Raw genomic sequence first — 22,500 nt, 5'->3', positions numbered from 1 at the left:
TGACTTCCTACATTCATGTGTTTATTAAGAGATTGAGGGGCTGGGGCTGGAGAGATGGCTCATTAGTTAAGAGCACTGCTTCTCTTTCAGAGAAGCTGAGTTGGACTCCCAACATCCACAAAGCAGTTCGCAGGCATCTGTAACTCCAGTTCTAGGTGATCTGATGCCCTCTTCTGGCTTCCCTGAGCACTGCATGAACATGGTGCACAGAGAGACATCTAGGTAAAAACACATAAATTATTTTTAATGTATTAAAAAAGAAATTCAGGGGTTGGGGATTTAGCCCAGTGGTAGAGCGCTTGCCTAGCAAGAACGCAAGGCCCTGGGTTCAGTCCCCAGCTCCAAAAAAAAAAAAAAAAAAAAAGAAATTCAAGAGCTGCATATGGGGCTGGAAAGGTGTCCTACTGGTTATGAGTACTTGGTTGTTCTTTCAGAGGACCCAGGTTCAGTTCCCAACACCCACATGGAACTCAAATTCCAGGGTATCTGGACTACAGGCACTGCGTGTGCATGCTGTGCAGACTATGTGCAAGTAAAACACCCAGGAACATAAGAAATAAATAAAAGACTTAAAGAAGGAACTATCAATAAAAGCATTTTTTTTGTAGAAGAGACATTTTTATTTCGTCAAGAAAGGGTTTCTCTGTGTAGATCTGACTGTCCTGGAACTCACTTTGGTTTTTGTTTTGTTTTGTTTTGTTTTTTTAAAGATTTATTCATTTATTATATATAAGTACTGTAGCTGTCTTCAGATACACCAGAAGAGGGCATCAGATCTCATTACAGATGGTTGTGAGCCACCATGTGGTTGCTGGGAATTGAACTCAGGAGCTCTGGAAGAGCAGTCGGGTACTCTTAACCACTGAGCCATCTCTCCAGTCCTTGTTTTGTTTTTTTTTTAAGAATTTATTTATTTTACTTATATGAATACACTGCAGCTGTCTTCAGACACACCAGAAGAGGGCACCAGATCCCATTACAGATGGTTGTGAGCCACCATGTGGTTGCTGGGATTTGAACTCAGGACCTCTGGAAGAGCAGTCAGTGCTCTTAACCACTGAACTATCTCTCTAGCCCTTGTCCCTCCCCACACTTTAAGAAAAAGAGACTTTTTAATTTTTATGTGTATTAGTGCTTGCCAGCATAATATTTATTTGTTTGTCTGGCTTAATTTCTGGTGGCTTTTTTTTTTTTTCTTTTTCTTTTTTTCGGAGCTGGGGACCGAACCCAGGGCCTTGCATTTGCTAGGCAAGCGCTCTACCACTGAGCTAAATCCCCAACCCCTCTTTTTTTTAATATAATTTCTCTAATTTACTCTTATCTTATGGGCATTGGTGTTTTGCCTTTGTGTTTGTGGGTGTAAGGGTAACAGAAACCCTGGAATGGAGTTACAGACAGGTGCCAGCTGCCACGTGGTTGCTGGGATTTGAACTCAGGACCTTTGGAAGAACAGTCAGTGCTTTTAACCACTGAGCCATCTCTCCAGCTCCAGTTGCTTTTGTTTTCTTTGAGACGAGTTCTTGCTATGTAGTTCCATAGTCTAGTATGTAGACTAGGCTGACCTTGAACTCACAGAGACACATCTTCTAGTACTGGGACTAAAGGTGTGTGCCACCACACCTCCCTCATTGCCTGCATGTCTCTACATGGTGCCCAAAGAGTCCAGAAAAGAAAGTTAGATCCTCCTGAAACTGGAGTTAAGGGTGGTTGTGAGTCAGCAGAGGAAACTAAATCTGAGTCCTTGGCAAGAGCTGCAAGTGCTCTTTAAGGGCTGAACCATCTCTCCAGATGCTCAGTTTTCTTTTTCAAGATTTAGTTTGTTGAGAGAGAGAGAGAGAGAGAGAGAGAGAGAGAGAGAGAGAGAGTTAGTTTATGTGAGTATGGGTTCCTGTGGAGACCAGAACATGGTGTTGTGTAGAGAGAATTTTTGGCGTACTGTGTGGAGCATCACCTGTCAATACAAAGCTGATGGCCTATTAGCAAAAGGCAGGGAAAAAGAGGTAGGAGTTGAGGTAGAGAGACAGAGACTCTGGGAATGAGTCAGAGGCAGGGAGAGCCACCACCTGGACTCTGACGAGACAGACATAGGAAACTGAGGAGAGGTAACCAGCCATGTGGTAGAGATAGAATAGAACAGATAGGTTATATAAGTTATGAGCAAGTTCAAGAACAAACCCCCAAACCCCCCCCCCAAAAAAAAAAGCTGCGTTGGGGATTTAGCTCAGTGGCAGAGCGCTTGTCTACCAAGCACAAGGCTCTGGGTTCGGTCCTCAGCTCTGAAAAAAAAGAACAAGTCCAAGTTTACGGCCTAGGCATTTATTCATAAATAATTAAGTCACAAATTCATTATTTGGGAACTGGAGTACAGGTTAAAAAAAAAGACAGAGGTTATAGTGTTGGATGTTGGATCCCTATACCTGGAGTTATTAGTGGTTACTAGGCTGGGAATTGAACTTGGGTTTTCTTCAAGAATAGCACACACTCGGAACCACAGAGTCCCCACCCATCATTCGTCTTCTCCTCCTCCCCCTCTTCCTCCTCCCCCTCCCCCTCCTCCCCCTCCCCCTCCTCTTCTTCCTCTTCCTCCTCTTCCTCTTCCTCCTCTTCTTCCTCCTCTTCCTCTTCCTCCTCATCATCCTCCTCGTCCTCCTTCATCTTTGGCTTTAACATTTTTTTTTTTTTTTGGTTCTTTTTTTCGGAGCTGGGGACCGAACCCAGGGCCTTGCGCTTCCTAGGTAAGCGCTCTACCACTGAGCTAAATCCCCAGCCCCTGGCTTTAACATTTTTATGTTTATTTTATTTATATGAGTGTCTGCCTGCATGTATATCTGTGTACCACATGTGTGCATGGGACCCAGATGGTAGGGCCTCAGCTTCCACAGGACTGGAGTTACAGATGCTTATGGGCAGCCATGTGGGTGCTGGGAATCGTACTTCTGTCCTCTGCAACAGCATCCAATGTTTGCAATGGCTGAGCCATCTGTCCAATGTCACCACCCATTCATTCTTTTTTTTCTTTTCTTTTCTTTTTTTTCGGAGCTGGGGACCGAACCCAGGACCTTGTGCTTGCTAGGCAAATGCTCTACCACTGAGCTAAATCCCCAGCCCCCAGGAGGTATCTTTTAAGTCTGGAACTGTGGACCATTCAGTTCCCTCAGGAACTTGAGTCGACAGAGGGCAAGGATTAGGGACTATCCCTGTACAGAGTGTAGGGAGATAAGAACCCCAGTCTCATCGGTGCAGTAAAGGCTCTGCACTACCCTTCATTTCTCACTAGGCTCTGTACCCCTAGCATGAGATGTTTCAGGGGCTATTTGAGGATTTAAGACCAAAGTAATCTCCTGGGCTGGAGAGATGGCTCAGCGGTTAAGGGCACTGACTGCTCTTCTGGAGGCCCTGAGTTCAATTCCCAGCGACCACATGGTGGCTCACAACCATCTGTAAAGAGATCTGATGCCCTCTTCTGGTGTGTCTGAAGACAGCTACTTATATACATAAAATAAATAAATCTTTTTAAAAAAGAAAAAAAAGGTGCCTCCTTTTACATTCCGCTGTACCTTGGCTCCCGATATATTTTTTTTCTGCCATGATTCTTCAGACTGAGCTCCCCAGTGACTTGGGCTAGGGGGTGGGGATGGTACTGTGTGACAATCTACTCCAAGCAGAATCCACTTCAGATGGAAGAGGTCTCAAAATAAGATAACGTGGGCCCCGGCTGAGGCCCTGGCCGAGGCCCTGGCCTGGAGCCTCCCAATTGGAAAGGTGCTCAAGTTCTGTGTGTCAGGAAGAAGGATGGCCTGAGAGTTCCGACCAAGGTAAGAGCCTGCCTCTCGGCCTACTAGGAATTTAAGCAGAGACTCCAGTGACAGGTAATGGCCACGGCACAACACTCTGGAGTGTCAGGAGTGCCAGCTGCTCTCTGACCCCTGAAGTTACTAAATTAATTTTGAGAAACAACCTATGTAACACGCTTCATGACGTATCAGACATATTTTCCTCTACAGATACGAAGCATTGCTCTCAGGAGGGACTGCCATTCAGTTAACTTTTTCCTTCGGGCTGCAGAGGTAGCTCAGCGGCTGAGAGTACTGGCTGCTAATCAACGGAAAAGTCCTAAAACCTCACCAACCCTGCTCTCTGGGACAAACTAGGACTGTCAGCACACCACTCTTTATAAGGAAAAAAATCTTTTAAGATCACTAAACAGTTGCCAAGGAAACAACTCTCTGAATAAGCATCACTGTACTAGGAGGTACCAGAAGAAGCCTGGCAGAGAGACTTAACCGCATGGCCAAGCCCCGGGACACATGCACCTCCTGTGCTGGCAGACACTTTAACCGTCGGTTTGAACGCTCCTGAGGAACAGAAAAGGCCTCAGAGGCTGCAACAGTACTAGTGACTGAACTTATTCCCAAGCTTAGACTGCCCAAGAGCCTATAGGGTGACCGTGGTTCTTCCTGCAAGATGTCTGTCATAGAAGGATCTATATAATCCACTCCCTGGACACTGCAGTCTGGGGTGGCGGTGGACAAAAGCTAATGAGATCCTTAAGGGACATCTGAGAAAATGAATCCTTCTGTGGACTACATGGCTACCCACAGTTTAACTGTGAGTCAGATACACTGGCCTCGGATACTAGACTTCAGTCCACATGAAAAGTCATCGGAGTGACCATTTCTCACTGAAGCCTTTCTTCTTGATAAGGAAGCTACCTCCCAGGTGTACAGGAAACACTCCAGGTCTGCGCAGTAGCCCACACACATGCCTGCCCACCGCTGTCCGTGCTGGAGATCAAGTGCTGCTGGTCAACATCACTCCCTTCCCACGAGAACCTTCCTGAAGGGACCTTACACCCGTGACACCAGCCCCACCAACAGCCATCATAATGCCTGAAATGGAATCCTGGCTTCATCACTCTTGAGTAAAGCTTTGGAAGCCACAGAGGAGACACTCCAGAAGGAGCCCGATAAGTCAGAAAGGGACAGATATTGTTGTGGTCTATTCAGGCATTAGAAGTCCCCTTGCGGGGCTAGAGATGGAATTCAGTGGTTAATAGTACACACCATTGCGGGGGAAGTGCTGTGGCTGGTTCTCAGGACCTTTGTAACTCCACCTCTGGGATCTCTGTCACCTCCGCAGGCACCCGCACTCCTGCTGTATGCATTCTCCATCACAGACCCACACACATACCCATAATTAAATTTTTTAAATTAAAATAAGTAAAATCTTAAAATCTTAAGAGGAAGTAAATTCTCCTTGAAAAGAAAAACAGAGAAGGGCCAGCAAGATGACTTGGTGAGCAGAGGCCCCTACAACCAAGCCTAGAGAGCTGAGCTCAATTCCCAAGGACCTACATGAAGGGAAGAGAACCAACTCCTACAGACAATCCTTTGACCTTTGCATGAGCACTGTAGCATGTACACACATGCATTCACATGTAAACAGAGAAAGAAACATGGGGAAGCTTGTTTAGTCCTCCACCATGAGATAAACTTCACTTTCTGCCTTTGATGCTGGCTAGCTTTTGTTTTCTGCCTGCCTCTCCCCAAGATGAAAACTCATTCCTGGGGTGAGCCCAGGACTATACCTGAGATGGTAAACAGCAATTCTTGCTCTGCAGACTCCTACCCACTTTTAGCACGACAGACTTCTGGGCCTAGTGTGTCACCGTCAAGGGGATGATTTGGAATTAATTGCAATGATACATTAATTAGGCCAGAATTAGCTCTCTGCTTTAAACCAGGATGCTAGATGAGCTGTTTCTCAACAGCCTATTAACTCAACCTGAGTCAAAGGGATGGGGACTTGGCCCAGTGGTGCATACCTTTAGTCCCGGCACTCAGAAGGCAGAGGCAGGCAAGCAGATGTCTATAAGCTTGAGACCAGACTGATCTACATAGCAAGTTTCAGAAAAGCCAGAGCTATATACTAAAATCTGAGAAAACCATACAGAGATGTAAACCCCTTTCTCTTCAGTAGTCCTGGTCTCACAGTTAGCTAAAACGATCATGGATATTAAGGTAGACATGTTCAAATTTGGGATATGGCTATATAAGCCAGACAGCTGCCTTGTGTAGGAAACAGCAAAACCACACTAGTTCAAAGTAACCCAAATAGAGTATTGTTGTGGTTTACCCTGAAGTTATCTGTATTTTGATGCTAATTCCACTGCCCCAAGGACAGCTGCCTAGTCAAGGACTCAGAACTCAGGTGACTTCACCAGAGCCACCTCCCCATTGAATTTGTAAAGTACAGGTGAGGGGCAGGTACTAGATAGAAGGAGGCCTGTCGTTAGAGGAGAAGGAAGGATGGGCGGGAGAGAAGTTTGAAGGAAGAGAAGAGAGAGGAGGAGAGAGGAGAGACAAAGAGAGAGGGGGGAAGCCATGGCAGGTGATGTTAAGATTCTGCTCTGTGTATTTACAGGTTGTTATCAATGTTCCTAAGGGATGGATGGTACCGGGCTTTGTATGTTTAAGTGGGCAATTATATCTTACCAATTGGGTCAAAGATTATTGTGTTGTGTGTTCTTTTATGTGAGGGTTTGAGTATAGGAAAGTGTGCGGCTGGGATGTGTTTCCGCCAAGATATCTAGCAGATAACTTGGGGCACCGCGGTGAGGACCTAGTGGGGTAAAAGACAACTTTACCCCACTTTAGTTTTTTATTTTTATATTTTTACAACAGAGTATTGTAAATGTCCTTGAGTCACCAAAGAATGACACCCTGAATTCAAACAGTATGTAAACGCAAAGAGTGTTTTGTTCTGCAGAAGTCCAGCACGCTGGGGCCTACCATTACCAGAATAGAGAGACAACCAAGTGAGTTTGCAGGCCTGACTTAAAGCACAGTAGGGAATTTCGAGGTAGGGGACCTCTATGTTAATCTTTTGGGTTCATTCCATTACTGGGGTGTTGGGGCTGGAAATGTGCTGGGAAGGTCTGAAAATTGTTGCTGAGGAAGTAGTGGAGGAAGTAGCTGAGGAAGTAGCTGAGGAAGTAGCTGAGGAAGTGTGGAAACTGCTGCTAACCCATTGTCCTTGCCTCAGGCCAGGTGGCAGGGCAGCTTCTGAGGCCTGGACTTGCCCAGTTCTTGGAAACAGAGATTTAGGCCTAGTCTCCTCAACTGCCAATTTGAAGCCTGTCATGGGATCAGCCTAGCCTTCTCAGTATGAGTACCTCCTGACTAAGGTCAAAATATCGTCCTTCATGCATTAGAATGGTTTGCACCAGTGGGTCCTGAGGCCAGGCATATACCACACAGTCTCTTGGTGTTCTTCTATTCCTGTCACGAGGCAACAGGGAAGTGGAAACTCTTATAAAAGAAAACATTAGTTTGGCCCTTGTTTAAGTTTCAGAGGGTCAGTCTGTTATCATTATGTCTGGCAGCATGGCATACACATGGTGTTAGAGCAGTGGCTGAGAGCTGCATCCTGAGCTGGGGGGGAGAGAGAGAGAGAGAACACTCTACACTCTGCTGCTTTGGCTTTTAAAACATTAAAGCCCACCCACAGTGACACACTTCCTTCCCCAAAGTCAAAGGGTTTTTTTTCTTTTGAAAGACCCCAGCTTAGCAGCAGTAACGCCATTTTGCAAGGCTGTACTTAAGATGACTGGTTCAGGGAAAGGTTAGAACACTGAGTACACAGCGGCTGCCAAGCAGGATGTGTTTGGTTGAAGGCCTGGCAACAGGACGACTTCGGTTGAACACCTGACAATGAAAAAAGCCCCGGGAGAGGTCCCACACCCTGGTGGGGGGCCGAGTCAGCCGTTATGTTCCAAGAAGGTAGCTAAGAAACTTGCCCCCGGGCTGAACCCTTGGGGGGCCGAGTCAGTCGTTATGTTTCAGGAAGGTAGCTAGGAAACTTGCCCCCGGGCTAAACCCTTGCCATATTAGAATCCACCAATTATATCCCTGTAACCATGCATCTGCTTCTGTATGCTTGCTTCTGCTCCCCAAAATCCTATAAAAGCCCATCCTTGGTTCCGTGGGGCGCGCCAGTCCCCCGAGTGACTGAAGCGCCCGCAGGTGCCTGTGCCTGTGTATCCCGACAATAAACCAAATCCTCTTGCTGATTGCATCCTGTGGTGTCTCGGTCTGGTCTTTGGAGTTAGAGGGTCTCCATCCCGAGGGAAAGTTCTCCCTGAGAGCTTTTCATTTGGTGCATTGGCCGGGAATGGAGATCCTCCACCCAGGGACCACCGACCACCCACTGGGAGGTAAGCCGGCCGGCGTCTGTCTGTCTGTCTGATTTTGTCTCGTTCTGCCTTATTCTGTCTGTTCTGTGAGCGCTCAGCCAGGTCTGTTCTGTGAGCGCTCAGCCAGGTCTGTTCTGTGAGCGCTCAGCCAGGTCTGTTCTGTGAGCGCTCAGCCAGGTCTGTTCTGTGAGCGCTCAGCCAGGTTGTTTGGAATTTGGGCGGGACGAAGAAGGAGCTGACGAGCTCGGACTTCTCGCCCCGCAGCCCTGGAAGACGTTCCAAGGGTGTTAGGGGCCCGACTTTTCGGGGCCCAATCTGGGAGAGGAGAAAGATCCGGACTAACGGCACCTCTGTCTGTATTTTTGGCTTTCAGAGGGCCCCGGACCTTTGCCACCTCCATCTGACTTTTTGCTTTCAGTTTGGTACCAAAGCCGTGCAGCACGCCTGTCTGTTGTTTGTTTGACTGTTGGTGTTGTTTGTTTTCTCTGTGTTCTAATCTTCCTTAGAACTAACATGGGACAGTCCCTAACAACGCCCCTAAGTCTCACTCTTGATCATTAGAAAGACGTCCACGACCGGGCACACAACCAGTCCGTCGAGGTTAAAAAAAAAAAAGGAAAATGGCAGACTCTCTGCACATCCGAGTGGCCCACTTTCGGAGCGGGATGGCCAGTGAATGGCACATTTAATAAGATCATTATTTTACAGGTTAAAGATCGGGCCGTCCACGGACATCCTGACCAGGTTTCTTATATTATCACTTGAGAGAGTCTCGCCTTAAACCCCCCCCGGGCGGAACCCTTCGTGGACCCGAATTGGCCTCCCCTCAACCCCCAGCCTGCCCCCTCGGCCCCGCCCGGTCTGCCGGCCACGTCTTCCTCTCTCTACCTTTGTGAAATCAGAGCCTTCTAAAAAAACCTGTCCTCCCGGCAGACCCAAACTCCCCTCTCATAGATCTTCTCTCTGACAGGCCCGGCTGAAACGGAGGAGGCAGAGCCGCCGGCCAGATCAGTTGCCGGGCCACAGTCTGATAAGGGTTTCTCCCCTGTCGAAGGGAGATTGCGCAATAAGCACGAGGTGATGCCAGATACAACCTCCCAGGCTTTCCCACTTAGACAGAGAACCGGTGGCCAGACCCAATACTGGCCGTTTTCAGCAGCTGACATTTACAATTGGAAACAACACAACCCTTCTTTCTCCAAAGATCCGGTGGCACTCACCGACCTAATAGAATCTGTTTTACTTACCCACCAGCCTACTTGGGATGACTGCCAACAGCTCTTACAGGCCCTCTTAACCTCAGAAAAAAAAAAAACAAGGAGTGTTCCTAGAGGCCAGAAAACATGTTCTGGGAGATGATGGGCGTCCCACCCAGCTGCCTGAGGACCAAACTGGGATTTTAATACAGCTGAAGGTAAGGGACACCTACGCCTTTATCGCCAGTTGCTTCTAGCGGGTCTCCAAGGGGCTATACGATGCCCTACTAATTTGGCTCAGGTAAAACAGGTATTACAGGAAGCAGGGGAAACTCCCTCCGCCTTTCTAGAGAGACTTAAGGAGGCCTACCGTATGTACACTCCCTATGACCCAGATGACCCAGGACAAATGACGAGTGTCTCTATGTCCTTCATCTGGCAGGCTGCTCCAGATATCAGGACTAAGTTACAGAGGTTAGAAAATTTGCAGGGCTATACATTACAGGATTTACTTAAAGAAGCTGAAAAGATTTTTAATAAGAGAGAGAATTGAGTCGAATCTTGGCCGCCGTAGTTCAGGGCCAAGAAAGGAAGGGAGATAGGGGGGAGCTCGAAAGGGGCTGAAGCTGGATAAAGATCAATGTGCCTATTACAAAGAGAAAGGGCACTGGGCCAGAGAGTGCCCCAAGAAGCCTGGCGGACCCCGAAAGCCTCGACCACGAACCTCCCTCTTGGCTCTAGATAAAGATTAGGGAGGTCAGGGCCAGGAGCCCCCCCTGAGCCCAGGGTAACGCTTAAAGTTGGGGGGCAGCCAGTTACTTTCCTGGTAGACACAGGAGCCCAGCATTCAGTCCTCACCCAAGCTTCAGGACAACTCAGCGACCGGACGGCCTGGGTACAAAGAGCTACTGGTGAGAAACAATACCGATGGACTACAGACCGCCGGGTTCAGCTGGCTACCGGTAAGGTGACCCATTCCTTCTTACATGTTCCGGACTGCCCGTACCCTCTGCTGGGCCGTGATCTGCTCACCAAACTAAAAGCACAAATTCATTTTGAGGAAGGAGGGGCCCAAATAACTGGCCCCCACGGAACTCCCCTTCAAGTTCTAACCCTATAAACCGGGACAGGACACTGGCTTGGGCAGAGACTGGTGGGATGGGGTTGGCGCTCCAACAGCCCCCATACAACTCCAGTCTCCATAAAACAATACCCCCTGTCACATGAAGCTTATCAAGGTATAAGGCCTCACATTACGAGGCTTCTAGATCAAGGCATCCTAATCCCCTGCCGGTCGCCTTAGAATACGCCTCTTCTGCCTGTAAGAAACCTGGCACTGGAGATTATAGGCCAGTACAAGACTTGAGAAAGGTCAACAAGAGGATAGAAGATATTCATCTGACTGTTCCAAACCCTTACAATTTGCTCCTGACTTTAGGGTTCAACATCCCACCCTCATACTCCTGCAAACCTTTTGAACTGTTCATCGATGAGAAACAGGGGTATGCTAAAGGGGTCCTAACACAAAGGTTGGGACCCTGAAAACGCCCTGTGGCCTACCTGTCTAAGAAATTAGACCCTGTGGCCTCCGGCTGGCCACCGTGCCTAAAGATGGTGGCTGCTATTGCTGTCCTGATCAAGGACGCTGGAAAATTGACTTTGGGACAGCCACTCACCATCCTAACACCCCACACAGTGGAGGCCTTGGTAAAGCAGCCCCCAGACCGCTGGCTCTCTAATTCTCACACCAAGCCTTGTTACTAGATGCAGAACGGGTTCAGTTTGGGCCCGTAGTCGCCCTCAATCCTGCCACCTTGCTTCCCCTACCAGAGGAGGCAAAACAACATGACTGCCTACAAATCCTCACAGAAGTACATAGAACCAGGCCGGACCTATCGGACCAGCCTCTTCAGAATGCTGACCACACATGGTACACGGATGACAACAGCTTCTTGGCAGAGGGAGAACAAAAGGCTGGAGCTGCGGTCACTACGGAGGACAAAGTGATTTGGGCGAAAAGCCCTGCCTGCTGGTACCTCCGCACAACGGGCTGAACTCATCACCTTGACTCAGGCGCTCAAGATGACAAAAGGTAAGAGGCTAAATATATATATACAGACAGCCGTTATGCCTTTGCCACGGCACACATCCACGGGGAGATCTACCGGAGGCGGGGGCTGCTCACATCTGAGGGTAAAGATATGGCTAAAATTCTGGCCCTCTTAGAAGCCCTATTCTTGCCCAAAAGACTGAGTATTATACATTGTCCAGGACACCAAAAAGGGCACAACCCAGAGGCACGAAGAAACCGGCTGGCCGATGCCACGGCGCGAGAAGCAGCCATGAGCAAACAAATCTTGACCTTAAATAGCCCAGACCAACCCACGCCCCCACCAGTGGGACAAACCAGTTGGGTTTATGCCCATGAGGACATAGAGCTCCTAGAAAAAAAAATGGGGGCCATCTACCACCCTCAACTAAAACAGTGGGTCTACAAAGGAAAGACAGTTATGCCAATAAAAATGACTTTTAAATTGATCTCCTTTTTACATAAATTAACCCATTTGGGGTTTAAGAAGATAAAAACCTTACTAGATCGGGAAGAGATAAATCTGTGTTTTTTTTTGAATCGGGACAAAGCGATACAAAAGGTGACTGAGAGTTACAAAGCGTGCGCTCAGGTTAACCCGGAAAGGACCATGATTGGACAAGGAGTTCGTCCTAGGGGACACCGTCCCGACATCCATTGGAAAATTGATTTTACTGAAATTAAACCAGGTATATATGGATACAAGTATCTCCTAGTGTTTGTAGACACCTTCTCAGGATGGGTCAAAGCCTTCCCCACAAAGCACGAGACTACAAAAATGGTCACCAAGAAGCTCCTCGAGGAAATCTTTCCCAGGTATGACATGCCTCAAGCGTTGGGGTCGGACAACGGGCCCACTTTCGTCTCCCAAGTAAGTCAGTTGGTGGCCAAATTGCTGGGGATTGATTGGAAATTACATTGTGCCTATAGACCCCAGAGTTCAGGTCAGGTAGAACACATGAATAGAACAATTAAGGAGACTTTATCCAAACTTACGCTTGCAACTGGCTCAAAGGATTGGGTGGCCCTCCTTCCCCTAGTTCTATATCGGGCCCGGAATACCCCGGGCCCCCATGGTCTAACTCCTTTTGAAATAATATATGGAACACCACCCCCATTTGTCCATTTCTTTGATTCAAACATTGCTGATTTTGCTGACAGCCCTTCTCTGAGGGCCCATTTACAGGCCCTACAGATTGTGCAGAGAGACGTCTGGAGACCTTTGGCCGCTGCTTACCAGGACAAGCTTGAGCATCTGGTGGTGCCACACCCGTTCCAGATTGGAGACACCGTGTGGGTGCACAGACACCAGACCAAGAATCTCGAGCCACGGTGAAAAGGACCCTACACCGTCCTCCTGACTACCCCGACCGCCCTAAAGGTAGACGGAGTCTCGGCTTAGATCCACACACCACACGTCAAGGCAGTCCGGTCTGAGGAATTGACTAATCACAACACTACACCCCAGACATGGAGAGTTCAGCACACTCCAAACCCCTTAAAGTTAAAACTCCTACGTGGCTCCTCCTAGCCCTTTTGTGGCCTAGAGTCAGTGAGGGAATAAGCCCCCACCAGACAGAAATTTCTTGACCAAGTCGAGTGAAAGATTTCACTCAAAGTTAGCAAAAAAATGGGGGAATGAAAGACCCCAGCTTAGCAGCAGTAACGCCATTTTGCAAGGCTGTACTTAAGATGACTGGTTCAGGGAAAGGTTAGAACACTGAGTACACAGCGGCTGCCAAGCAGGATGTGTTTGGTTGAAGGCCTGGCAACAGGACGACTTCGGTTGAACACCTGACAATGAAAAAAGCCCCGGGAGAGGTCCCACACCCTGGTGGGGGGCCGAGTCAGCCGTTATGTTCCAAGAAGGTAGCTAAGAAACTTGCCCCCGGGCTGAACCCTTGGGGGGCCGAGTCAGTCGTTATGTTTCAGGAAGGTAGCTAGGAAACTTGCCCCCGGGCTAAACCCTTGCCATATTAGAATCCACCAATTATATCCCTGTAACCATGCATCTGCTTCTGTATGCTTGCTTCTGCTCCCCAAAATCCTATAAAAGCCCATCCTTGGTTCCGTGGGGCGCGCCAGTCCCCCGAGTGACTGAAGCGCCCGCAGGTGCCTGTGCCTGTGTATCCCGACAATAAACCAAATCCTCTTGCTGATTGCATCCTGTGGTGTCTCGGTCTGGTCTTTGGAGTTAGAGGGTCTCCATCCCGAGGGAAAGTTCTCCCTGAGAGCTTTTCACTTTTTTTTTTTTTCATGGTTCCACGTGGAGAGGTTTAATGAGAGAAGGGTAGATGAGGGGAGAAATAAAGGCTGGCCATGAGCACGTGGAGGGAAGTGGGGTGGGGGATGGGGAGCGGGTGGGGAGAGAAAGGACAAGGACAAAGGGGAAGAGGGCTGGAGAGCAGAGAAGAGAGGGGAAGAGCAAGAGCAAAGTCAAAGTTCTCAATCCTTGCAGTCCTGTCTCATAACAGCCCTCCTTGAGGAGTAGGCAGTCAAACAGAAGAGCCTACGGGGTCATTCTCATGCAAACCACCACATTCCAGGCCCTGGTCTCCCTAGGCTTGTAGCCATCTCTCAAAGCAAAAATGCAGTCTGACTTCCAAAGTCCCCATAGTCTATCACAGTCTCAACACTGCTTAAAAGTCCACTCTCTCCTGAGACACTTGACAATCTCTGTAAAATAAAAGTCAAAAAGGAAATCACATATTTCTAGCATACAGTAGCACAGGACATACATTACATTCCAAAAGAGAGGAGAGGACAGCGCCTGAAGCCTTTCTACTGCAGAAGAGGCATCCCTAACGTCTCACACCGAGCTACTAGAAAACACCTACATCCCAACCATCCCCAAATGTTTATAAGGTCTTATCCATGAGGAATAAAGTGTACGACTTATTTCGCTAAAGGTCCTCTGAGAGGGCAGCACGATTCCTTGGCTTAAATCCTGGATGGCCTAAAAAGCAGAAAGTTATCTAAATGGGAACATTTGCTATTCTCTGCTTCCTGTCTGTGTAACCCGTTGCCTCAAGCTCCTCCCACCAGGACCTTCTTGTCACAGTGGACTAGACCCTTGAACCTTGAACTGTGAGATAAAATAAGCTTTTTGTCACCAGGAAGAAGGTGGTAAGCTCACTGGTATAACAGAAGCTATGCTGAGGGCCATCACACAACATCCGCACTCTAAGCTCATAACCACAGTCCTAAGCCTGTCTCCCCAGGGCTGCTCACTGGTGCAACTGGCCTTTCACGGTGGTCTCCAGTTCATGGTCAGGATCCCAGGGGAGGCTCTCCAGCCGCAGGCAGATGAACCAGCCACAGGCAGACGAAGGCGGCATCTCTGTAGTGTCTCCAGCAGTCCTGAAGATGTGCAGAGCACTGCTTTGCTCTTGGTCTCTGACTATTACTGTGCACCGAGCATCCTGGGGTTCTAGGACTGTGTCTGGCTATCTTGAGGGAGTGCTATCACTGTGTTCTGATTATCGGGTGCAGCCATGGCTGGAGTTCCTGACTCAGGTCCTTCTACATGTCTGAAAGGCATTTTTTTTTTTTTTTTTTTTTTTACTATGCTCATTACAACGTTTCTCCCTTAAGTTGCTCTTATCAGCACTTAAAGAAACTAAGGCGACATATGAGAGAGTAAGGAAGGCAGGGTTAGGTACAGAGAGCAACTCACACACCAGGTACAACGAAGGCCTTGGTTGGTCCTATTTATTGCAAACTCTTACGATGAAATGGGAATTAGAGCTTTCCCTAACTGAGACAACGACAACAATGCCAGTGCCCCCACCGCTGCCACCATCACCACCACCACCACAACAACCGCAACCACAAAAGTGGGGGCCAGGGGGCTCTATATCGCTGTCTCAACCAATCATTGCACATGGGACCCAAAGTAGGGCATAGAACCCCGGGTGAGGCACTGACCTGTCTTGGAAGGTGCTGCCCAGTGAGGAAAAGTAGCTGTGTGGTATCAGCAGCTGGAATTCCCAGGAGCTAGGGAATGGGCATGTCGTTTCTGAGAAAGGGATCTGTTTTGTTGAACAGTACAGAGTTGTGACCTTAATACTCAAGAGCTTGAGGAAGCACCATCTTGAGACCCTCTCTCACCCCTGCACCAAAGTCAGCAATCTTCACTGTGGCCTATAGGCTTCAGCCAGAGTCTCTAGAGACCTCTTGAGTTCTTCATGCATCCCAGTAGCTGAGGGAGATATCACATTCATATGAGAGGTGCTGGAGAATACCGGATGGGGAAACCTGGATTTGAATTCACTTAGCCAGCGTGTAGTTTGAGGGGATACCCGGACTCTGTCTCTTCATCTGTAGATAGGGTCTGTCAGTCTTGGGAGAGGAAGACACAGCTCCACATGGTCACTCTCAAACGTCATGAGGAGTTCTCCCTAATTGTTTAGGGGCTTTGACCGAGATCAAACCAGGGTTTTGTTGCAGAAAAGAATTGCAGCTGCTGCTGGTGGTGGTGTGAGTTCCAGAACAGCCAGGGTTACATAGATCCTGTCTTTCTGCTCCCCAACCCCTGTCCCCCCCCTCAAAAAGAACCTCCTCCTGGCCTACAATTCAATATTTAGACCAGGATTGTTGCGTTAAATAATAAAAAATAGGGCACCATCCCACACTACGCCGGGCACCGGCGGGCAACATGGCACTGGTGGGCTGTTTTCATCTCCCCAGACTCTCTGGCTGGGTTCGCTGAGTTCCCATGGCAGGTCGCTACCATGCCAGTCCCACGCATCCAAATTCTGAGGCTGGCTGGGGTATTCATCCATACCTTTCTCTGGAACTCATTTGAGTCGCTACATGAAGGAAAAACCACACAAACTTAGTTTAGAGTCAAAAGGTAACTCAATCGCTGGGCGCAACTACTAAAATCCTAATTAGTAAGCCATGCTAAATTAAATCCTCTGGTGGTGGATCCTGGTGGATCTGCCATCTAACGGGGGTGGGGAGTGGGGTGGGGTGGGGTGGGAGGGTCTAGTTCATTATATCTTGTACTCTACGCTCTCACCCAGTCCAAAAAGCCACAAGTCCCCTTTCTCTTCCTCTCTTCCCCGCTCCGACCTGGAAGTCCCGCCTACTCCCTGCCCAGTGGTTGGTCCCCTGAAATCTTTATTCATTAGGGGAAGGTTCTTGCCACACAGGAGGGCCTCAAATTCACAGAGGTCTGTCTCTGCTGGGATTAAAAGGATGCTCCATGATACACAGTTAGCTGAAGATTTTATTAAATATTTTAAAATTAACTAATGCGTTTTATTAATATTATGTTTTGAGACAGGGTCTCACTGTGTGTAGTTTCTTTCTGGCTGTCCTGGAATTCACTATCTATATCAACCTTGAACTTAGAGAGCCACTTGCCTCTGCCTCCAAAGTGTGTGTCACCATGCCTGGCTAGTCGAGATTTTAACATTGGTTCGGGCTTCTCTAATAGAGAATCACGGAAAGTAAGGTGTGCTTATTAAGCATGGGTGTGGGGTCCTCAAAGGAGTTAGGATTAATTAGCCATATATACCTCAACTCGCCCCGCTATGGTGCTCATGTTATATCTTAAAAGGTTGCTATAGAAACTTAAAAAAAATAGCCCTTTTCTTTCTCTTGCTATTGAAATTAGAGGTCTAGAGGCCTGGGATGGAACCAGGAGCCACTAGGAGTACAGCCTTTGGTCAGAGTCCTAGAAAATGGCAGGGTTTTCAACGGGGAAGACAGGAGAGTCTTAAGCGATTGAGAGCTGTGCTGGGTTCTTTTTAGTTGTTGAGAAGCTCCAACTAAAATCCTGGGTACAGGGCTGCTTTTCCTTTCCACGCCTTTCTAGCCTACTCCAGGGTTGTCTTTAGGACCAAGAGAACTGATGTGTGAGGCAGGGTCCCTCCGATCAGCATAGGGGAAGCCAGCCCTGTGAGGAATGGGAAGGGCAGAAGAAAGAGAGCTCGGCCAACCTCCTTACCTTTTAGCTTCTACATGTCAGAGAAAGCCACCCCCGTTCCCAGGTTACACGTGTCACAGATGTAACTGTTATTCTATAGCTGAGATAATTGGTTTTAAAGTCTCTTTCTTATCTTTCCCTTTTGTCAGAAATAGTTGTGTGTGTAGTAGCTGTTGTGTCTGAGCAGACGGAGGCAGGGGTGAGCTGTGACAGGTGTTCCCACCATGGCCTGTGCTCTGCTTGAAATCAGGGCCCACCTCCAGATCCGAAGCCTCATGGCCCGGCAGTGCCTGGCAGAGTTTCTGGGTGTGTTTGTGCTCTTGGTAGGTGGGGTAGTGGCGGGGAAGTGAGAAGGGAGGTCAGAGTTTCTGCTCTTCTTACTGCCATGTCCCCTGATGTCCACTTCCTTTCACCTGATTTCTTCTCTTTTTTTTTTTTTTTCGGAGCTGGGGACCGAATCCAGGGCCTTGCGCTTGCTAGGCAAGCGCTCTACCACTGAGCTAAATCCCCAATCCCGGTTTTCCTCTTTTTAAAAACTATCTTATTTATATACTTACATGGCGGGGGCGATGCCATGATGAGAAAGGTGGTTTTCCCAGGGCAGGGCTCAGCCATTGCACTCTGGATGTGCTGACCCCTGCGATTTCCCTAAAGGCGGGAAACTCGACTGTACAATGTGGTAGTGGCGGGGACTATGTTTGTGCTCTCCCCTGAGTAAGAATTTTTTTCTTACTTATTATATTAATATGTAGCCGCAGTTGCCTGGAACTCAAGGAGACTGCTGTGAATCTGGGATTAAAGGGACACCTGGCTCCCACTTCCTCCTTCTCTCACCTCTCCCCTTTTCTTCTTTCTTGGCCTCCACTTCTATTTCCTTTACCTGTTTCCCTTCTTTGTTAGTTTCTCTAATTTATTTTTCCTGGTGGCTTTGTGCGCCTGCTCAATCTCTTTCCCATTGGTCTCCTGGACCTCTCCCCACCAGCTCCTCACTCAGGGGTCTGTAGCCCAGGCTGTCACTAGTGAAGAGAAAAAAGGCAACTACTTTACCACCTGTCTGGCGAGCTCTCTGGCTGTTACAATAGATATCTACGTGGCAGGAAACGTCTCAGGTGAGTAGGGTGGGGTCTGAATGTGGGTGCATAGGATATGCATGTGAGTAAGTGATTGGGAAAAGCTAGATTCTTTTGGTGACTCTTGGGCATTATCCCCTAGAGCTTGACCAGTGTTCTGGACTGAGATAAGGCTTTGGGCTCATCCAGTCCCTCTCCTTTGTCTAGCTCCCTGCTCCCATTCTTCATACATGAGGCCCTAACTCACTCAGGCAGAGTGTATGGCAGAGTGTTAAGGATAATTACTATTATCTTGTGCCTCACGTGGACTCAGGACCTCATCAAGCTTGTCTCTTAACTCATGTATCGGTGTCTCTGGGCTGAGCCTCCAGACAGTGCGCTGCAGGGGAGGCAAGACACACCTTTTCAGGTCATGTTTTGGTTTCAATGTATGATCTTGGCAAATCACTTTTTAAAAAGTATGTGTTTTGCCTGGATGTATGTCTATGTGAGTGCATGAGGTTCCCCGAAGAGGGCAAGGGAGCCCCTGGGACTGGAGATACAGATTGTTTTGATCTGCCATGTGGGCGCTGATAACCCAAGGTCCTCTCTAAGAGCAACCAGTGCCTTCGATCACTGAGCCATCTCTCCAGTTCCCAAATCATTATCTTTTTTTTTTTTTTTTCCCGGAGCTGAGGACCGAACCCAGGGCCTACTGAGCTAAATCCCAAACCCCAATCATTATCTTTTTTAAAAAAAGATTTATTTATGTATTTATGTATTTATTTATTTATTATAAGTACACTGTCGCTGTCTTCAGACACACCAGAAGAGGACATCAGATCCCATTACAGATGGTTGTGAGCCACCATGTGGTTGCTGGGAATTGAACTCAGGACCTCTGGAAGATCAGTCAGTGCTCTTAACCGCTGAGCCATCTCTCTCCAGCCCCAATCATTATCTTTTTTTTTTTTTTTCTTTTTTCTGGAGCTGGGGACCGAACCCAGGGCCTTGCGCTTGCTAGGCAAGCGCTCTACCACTGAGCTAAATCCCCAACCCCAATCATTATCTTTTTGAGGCTTGTTTAAACTATGCAACGAAAGTAAGCATCGTAGGAGAAAATGTGGTTCTGTGACAGTGTTTAGCAGTGGTGCCTAATATTGTCTTTCCCCATTGATCTTGTGAAGGAGCCCACCTAAACCCAGCCTTTTCTCTGGCCATGTGCATGGTGGGACGCCTCCCATGGGCCAAACTCCCCATTTACTGCTTTGTGCAACTGCTGTCTGCTTTCTGTGCCTCAGGGGCCACCTACGTTCTCTACTATGGTAAGAGAACATGATTGGGGACAGTTCTGGGCAGAGGTGTCTTGCTGTGGTTTTAGATAAACAAAGATGGACACCGAGTATCCCTCTCTCCCGAAGATGCCCTCCAGCACTACACAGGTGGGAACCTGACAGTGACCGGTCCCAAAGAGACAGCCTCCATTTTTGCCACTTACCCTTCCCCATATCTGTCCCTGAACAATGGCTTCTTGGATCAGGTAAGCGGGAGCGGAAGATATGGAAAGTAAGTCCGGACTTTTGCCTTGTTTATTGGGATCCCAGTCCATTGTTCAGATTTTGGGTGGAATATAGGGTTCATTCTACTTTGGCAGTCCTACCTCCTGTTGCACAGATGGCGTAGAGGTGGTGGGATGAAGTGTTTGAGTGACAGAGAGCAAATGAAGCACCTATGTGACCATTGACGGCTTTCTGTTTACCTCCGTCTACCCCAAGGTTCTGGGTACCTGGATGCTGATTGTGGGGCTGTTAGCTATCTTAGACAGACAGAATAAAGGGGTACCTGCAGGTCTGGAGCCCGTGGTGGTGGGACTGCTGATCCTCACTATTGGACTGTCCATGGGTGTTAACTGTGGCTCTCCACTCAACCCTGCCCGGGACCTGGGCCCAAGGCTCTTCACCTACTTTGCTGGCTGGGGCCCTGACGTCTTCAGGTAGGAGGCAGCTTCCCTTGGTGCACTCTTCCATCCACCCTATTAACAGCTTTGTTCATGGCTCTCCAGTCCCCCCTTTTCTTTCCTTCATTTTTTTCTGAGACGGGGCTCAGTATGAAGCAGGCTGGCAGAGAGCCTCCTGCCTTCCAAGTGCTGGGAGCGAAGGCGTGTGATGCCATGTCTCACTTCCACTTCCACACTTCTCTTGTATTCTTCAACCGTGTTCTTCGACTGGCAAATTCTCCCTTCCTTCATCGATCTCCTGCATCCCACCCTCTTCTCATGCATACAGTAGACTCAGAGGTGTCCTTGGGAATGTCATGCTACTATTTTGGGCTTTAGTGAATCCATCCAACAGTTTATTCAGCGAGACTAGAGGCTGGACCAAGCTCTGCTGGGGGTTCCTTCCTAAGTGCTTCCCATGAAAGAGTGTGACCCCATGCTCACCGCTGGACATGTCACGACAGGAACAAGTGTGGGGACTTGCCTTACTAGTCCCGGCTTATGGGGAGAGGTGTGTCTAAAAGCCATCTTTGACACCTCCCTTTGTCCTTCCATTGCAGTGCTGGTAATGGCTGGTGGTGGGTGCCTGTAGTGGCTCCTATGGTGGGGGCCACCCTGGGCACAGCCACCTACCAGCTCCTGGTGGCTCTGCATCACCCTGAGGATTCATCTCAACTCAAGACTTCAGACTTGGTTACTCTGACTCAGCTGGAATGTAAGCTGTGATGATGACCAACCTTCTCTCACTCTGCAAGAGCACCGTGAGCTGGCCAGCATACAAGACAGATATTCTTTGTATTAATATGTCAGACCAAGATACTTGTTTACCACTCCTGGAGGACTCCAGACTGGTCTTCTTACCCTGGGAAGCTCTAGGCATGCAGTTCCTTAAGGTAGCCGCCAGAGGGTGTTGGCTTTGGGAAGGTTTCTAGAGTCGGGTGGATGGAGGGGTTCTACGATCCTGAAGGGTAGGGCCTGGGAGATTCTGGAGAGAAGCTTGGCTTCCTTGGCTCTTCCTTCTCGACTTTTTCGCCTTAAGAGAAGGTCTCCCTGTGGAGTCCTGAAATTTTCTATGCTGACCGTACTGGCCTTGACTTCAGTCAAGGGAGCACAGGGTGTGACCCAACAAACCCGACAAGAGGATTTTAAGTTCGACTCAGAAGTGATGGAGCACCCTTCGGGACCCTGAGAGTTTTAGGTCTCAGAGGTACATAGTGAGACACTCCCTCCCTCCACCTCCTCAAAACAACACCACCACAACAAAAACACTTGTATTTTGCAGTATTAGGGCCTAATACTAATTTAAGGCCTAGGCAAGGGCTCTGCCTCGAAACTATCTCCCTGTTTTTTGCTGCCACCTCGGGTAATCTTTTTTTTTTTTTTTTTTTTTTTTGGTTCTTTTTTTTTTTTTTCTGGAGCTGGGGACCGAACCCAGGGCCTTGCACTTCCTAGGCAAGCTCTCTACCACTGAGCTAAATCCCCAACCCCACACCTCGGGCAATCTTAACGTTTCCTACCTTTGACCTGACAGGTGCACCTCCCCTATACTCCAACGACCTCAGATGGTTCTTCGAGGGATGTGTGTGAGTGTGTGTGTGTGTGTGTGTGTGTGTGTGCGCGCGCGCGCGCGCGCTCGCGCTCGCAATATACCATCCAGGGGATGTGGTAAGGGGCAAAGTCAACTTCTCAGCGTCAAAAGAACCAAGCGGAGAAACTGAGGCACAACGCCCAGTCAATGCATAGCTGTGCCTTTACAGGAAACTGAAAGGCCTTGAGATGAGCCAGGGCGAGGAGGGAAGCACAGCAGAGACTTGGGCTAGAGAGAAGCGTGCTAAGGGTCTTCTTCAGCGCTTCTCCCGCATCAGGCTCCGCCCCGAAGATGCTTTCTGTCAGAGAAAGCAGCATTCAATCGGTTTCTGGCTTCCAAAATAAAGCAGCAGCATCACAGCGTCTTCTAGCCTCGCCGATTGTCTGCGTGTCCAGGGCTGGAGCTTGGGACCCCCCCCCCCCGCCTCTGCGCACCAAGATGGCGCACGCCGCG

At 48.7% G+C, this 22,500-nt stretch overlaps 2 protein-coding genes, 1 long non-coding RNA gene and 1 other non-coding gene across 6 annotated transcripts; 3 read left to right on the top strand and 1 right to left on the bottom strand.

The window, feature by feature from the left end:
- On the bottom strand, window positions 1-5,682 carry LOC134485642 (uncharacterized). Its single transcript, XR_010063860.1, has 2 exons — window positions 4,713-5,682; window positions 1-218 (listed from the first exon to the last, which is right to left on the bottom strand). It is a non-coding gene; the product is annotated as an uncharacterized LOC134485642 (long non-coding RNA).
- A 1,849-nt stretch (window positions 5,683-7,531) lies between these two features.
- LOC134485640 (uncharacterized) lies at window positions 7,532-13,643 on the top strand. 3 transcript variants are annotated; one of them, XM_063282726.1, is made up of 3 exons: window positions 7,532-8,321; window positions 8,397-9,608; window positions 10,254-13,643. In XM_063282726.1, the coding sequence occupies exon 3, from the start codon at window positions 11,592-11,594 to the stop codon at window positions 12,813-12,815; it is 1,224 nt and encodes a 407-aa protein (XP_063138796.1). In that variant the 5' UTR covers window positions 7,532-8,321; window positions 8,397-9,608; window positions 10,254-11,591; the 3' UTR covers window positions 12,816-13,643. The 3 variants fall into 3 exon arrangements, with proteins under 3 accessions (XP_063138796.1, XP_063138795.1, XP_063138794.1); XM_063282725.1 differs by having other exon boundaries at window positions 7,532-8,346; XM_063282724.1 differs by having other exon boundaries at window positions 7,532-9,608.
- A 3,864-nt stretch (window positions 13,644-17,507) lies between these two features.
- Aqp10 (aquaporin 10) lies at window positions 17,508-22,411 on the top strand. The gene is made up of 6 exons (XM_039103779.2): window positions 17,508-17,737; window positions 18,397-18,523; window positions 19,651-19,788; window positions 19,885-20,003; window positions 20,239-20,456; window positions 21,020-22,411. The coding sequence occupies exons 1-6, from the start codon at window positions 17,639-17,641 to the stop codon at window positions 21,183-21,185; spliced, it is 867 nt and encodes a 288-aa protein (XP_038959707.1). The 5' UTR covers window positions 17,508-17,638; the 3' UTR covers window positions 21,186-22,411.
- On the top strand, window positions 17,964-18,127 carry LOC120101378 (U1 spliceosomal RNA). Its single transcript, XR_005501727.1, has one exon. It is a non-coding gene; the product is annotated as a U1 spliceosomal RNA (small nuclear RNA).
- Window positions 22,412-22,500: the final 89 nt, after the last annotated feature.

The sequence above is a fragment of the Rattus norvegicus genome, chromosome 2 (assembly GCF_036323735.1).
Source record: "Rattus norvegicus strain BN/NHsdMcwi chromosome 2, GRCr8, whole genome shotgun sequence".
NCBI lineage: Eukaryota > Metazoa > Chordata > Mammalia > Rodentia > Muridae > Rattus > Rattus norvegicus.
The sequence above is the reverse complement of the archived record's forward strand: the minus strand, read 5'-3'. Positions and strand labels throughout refer to the sequence as shown.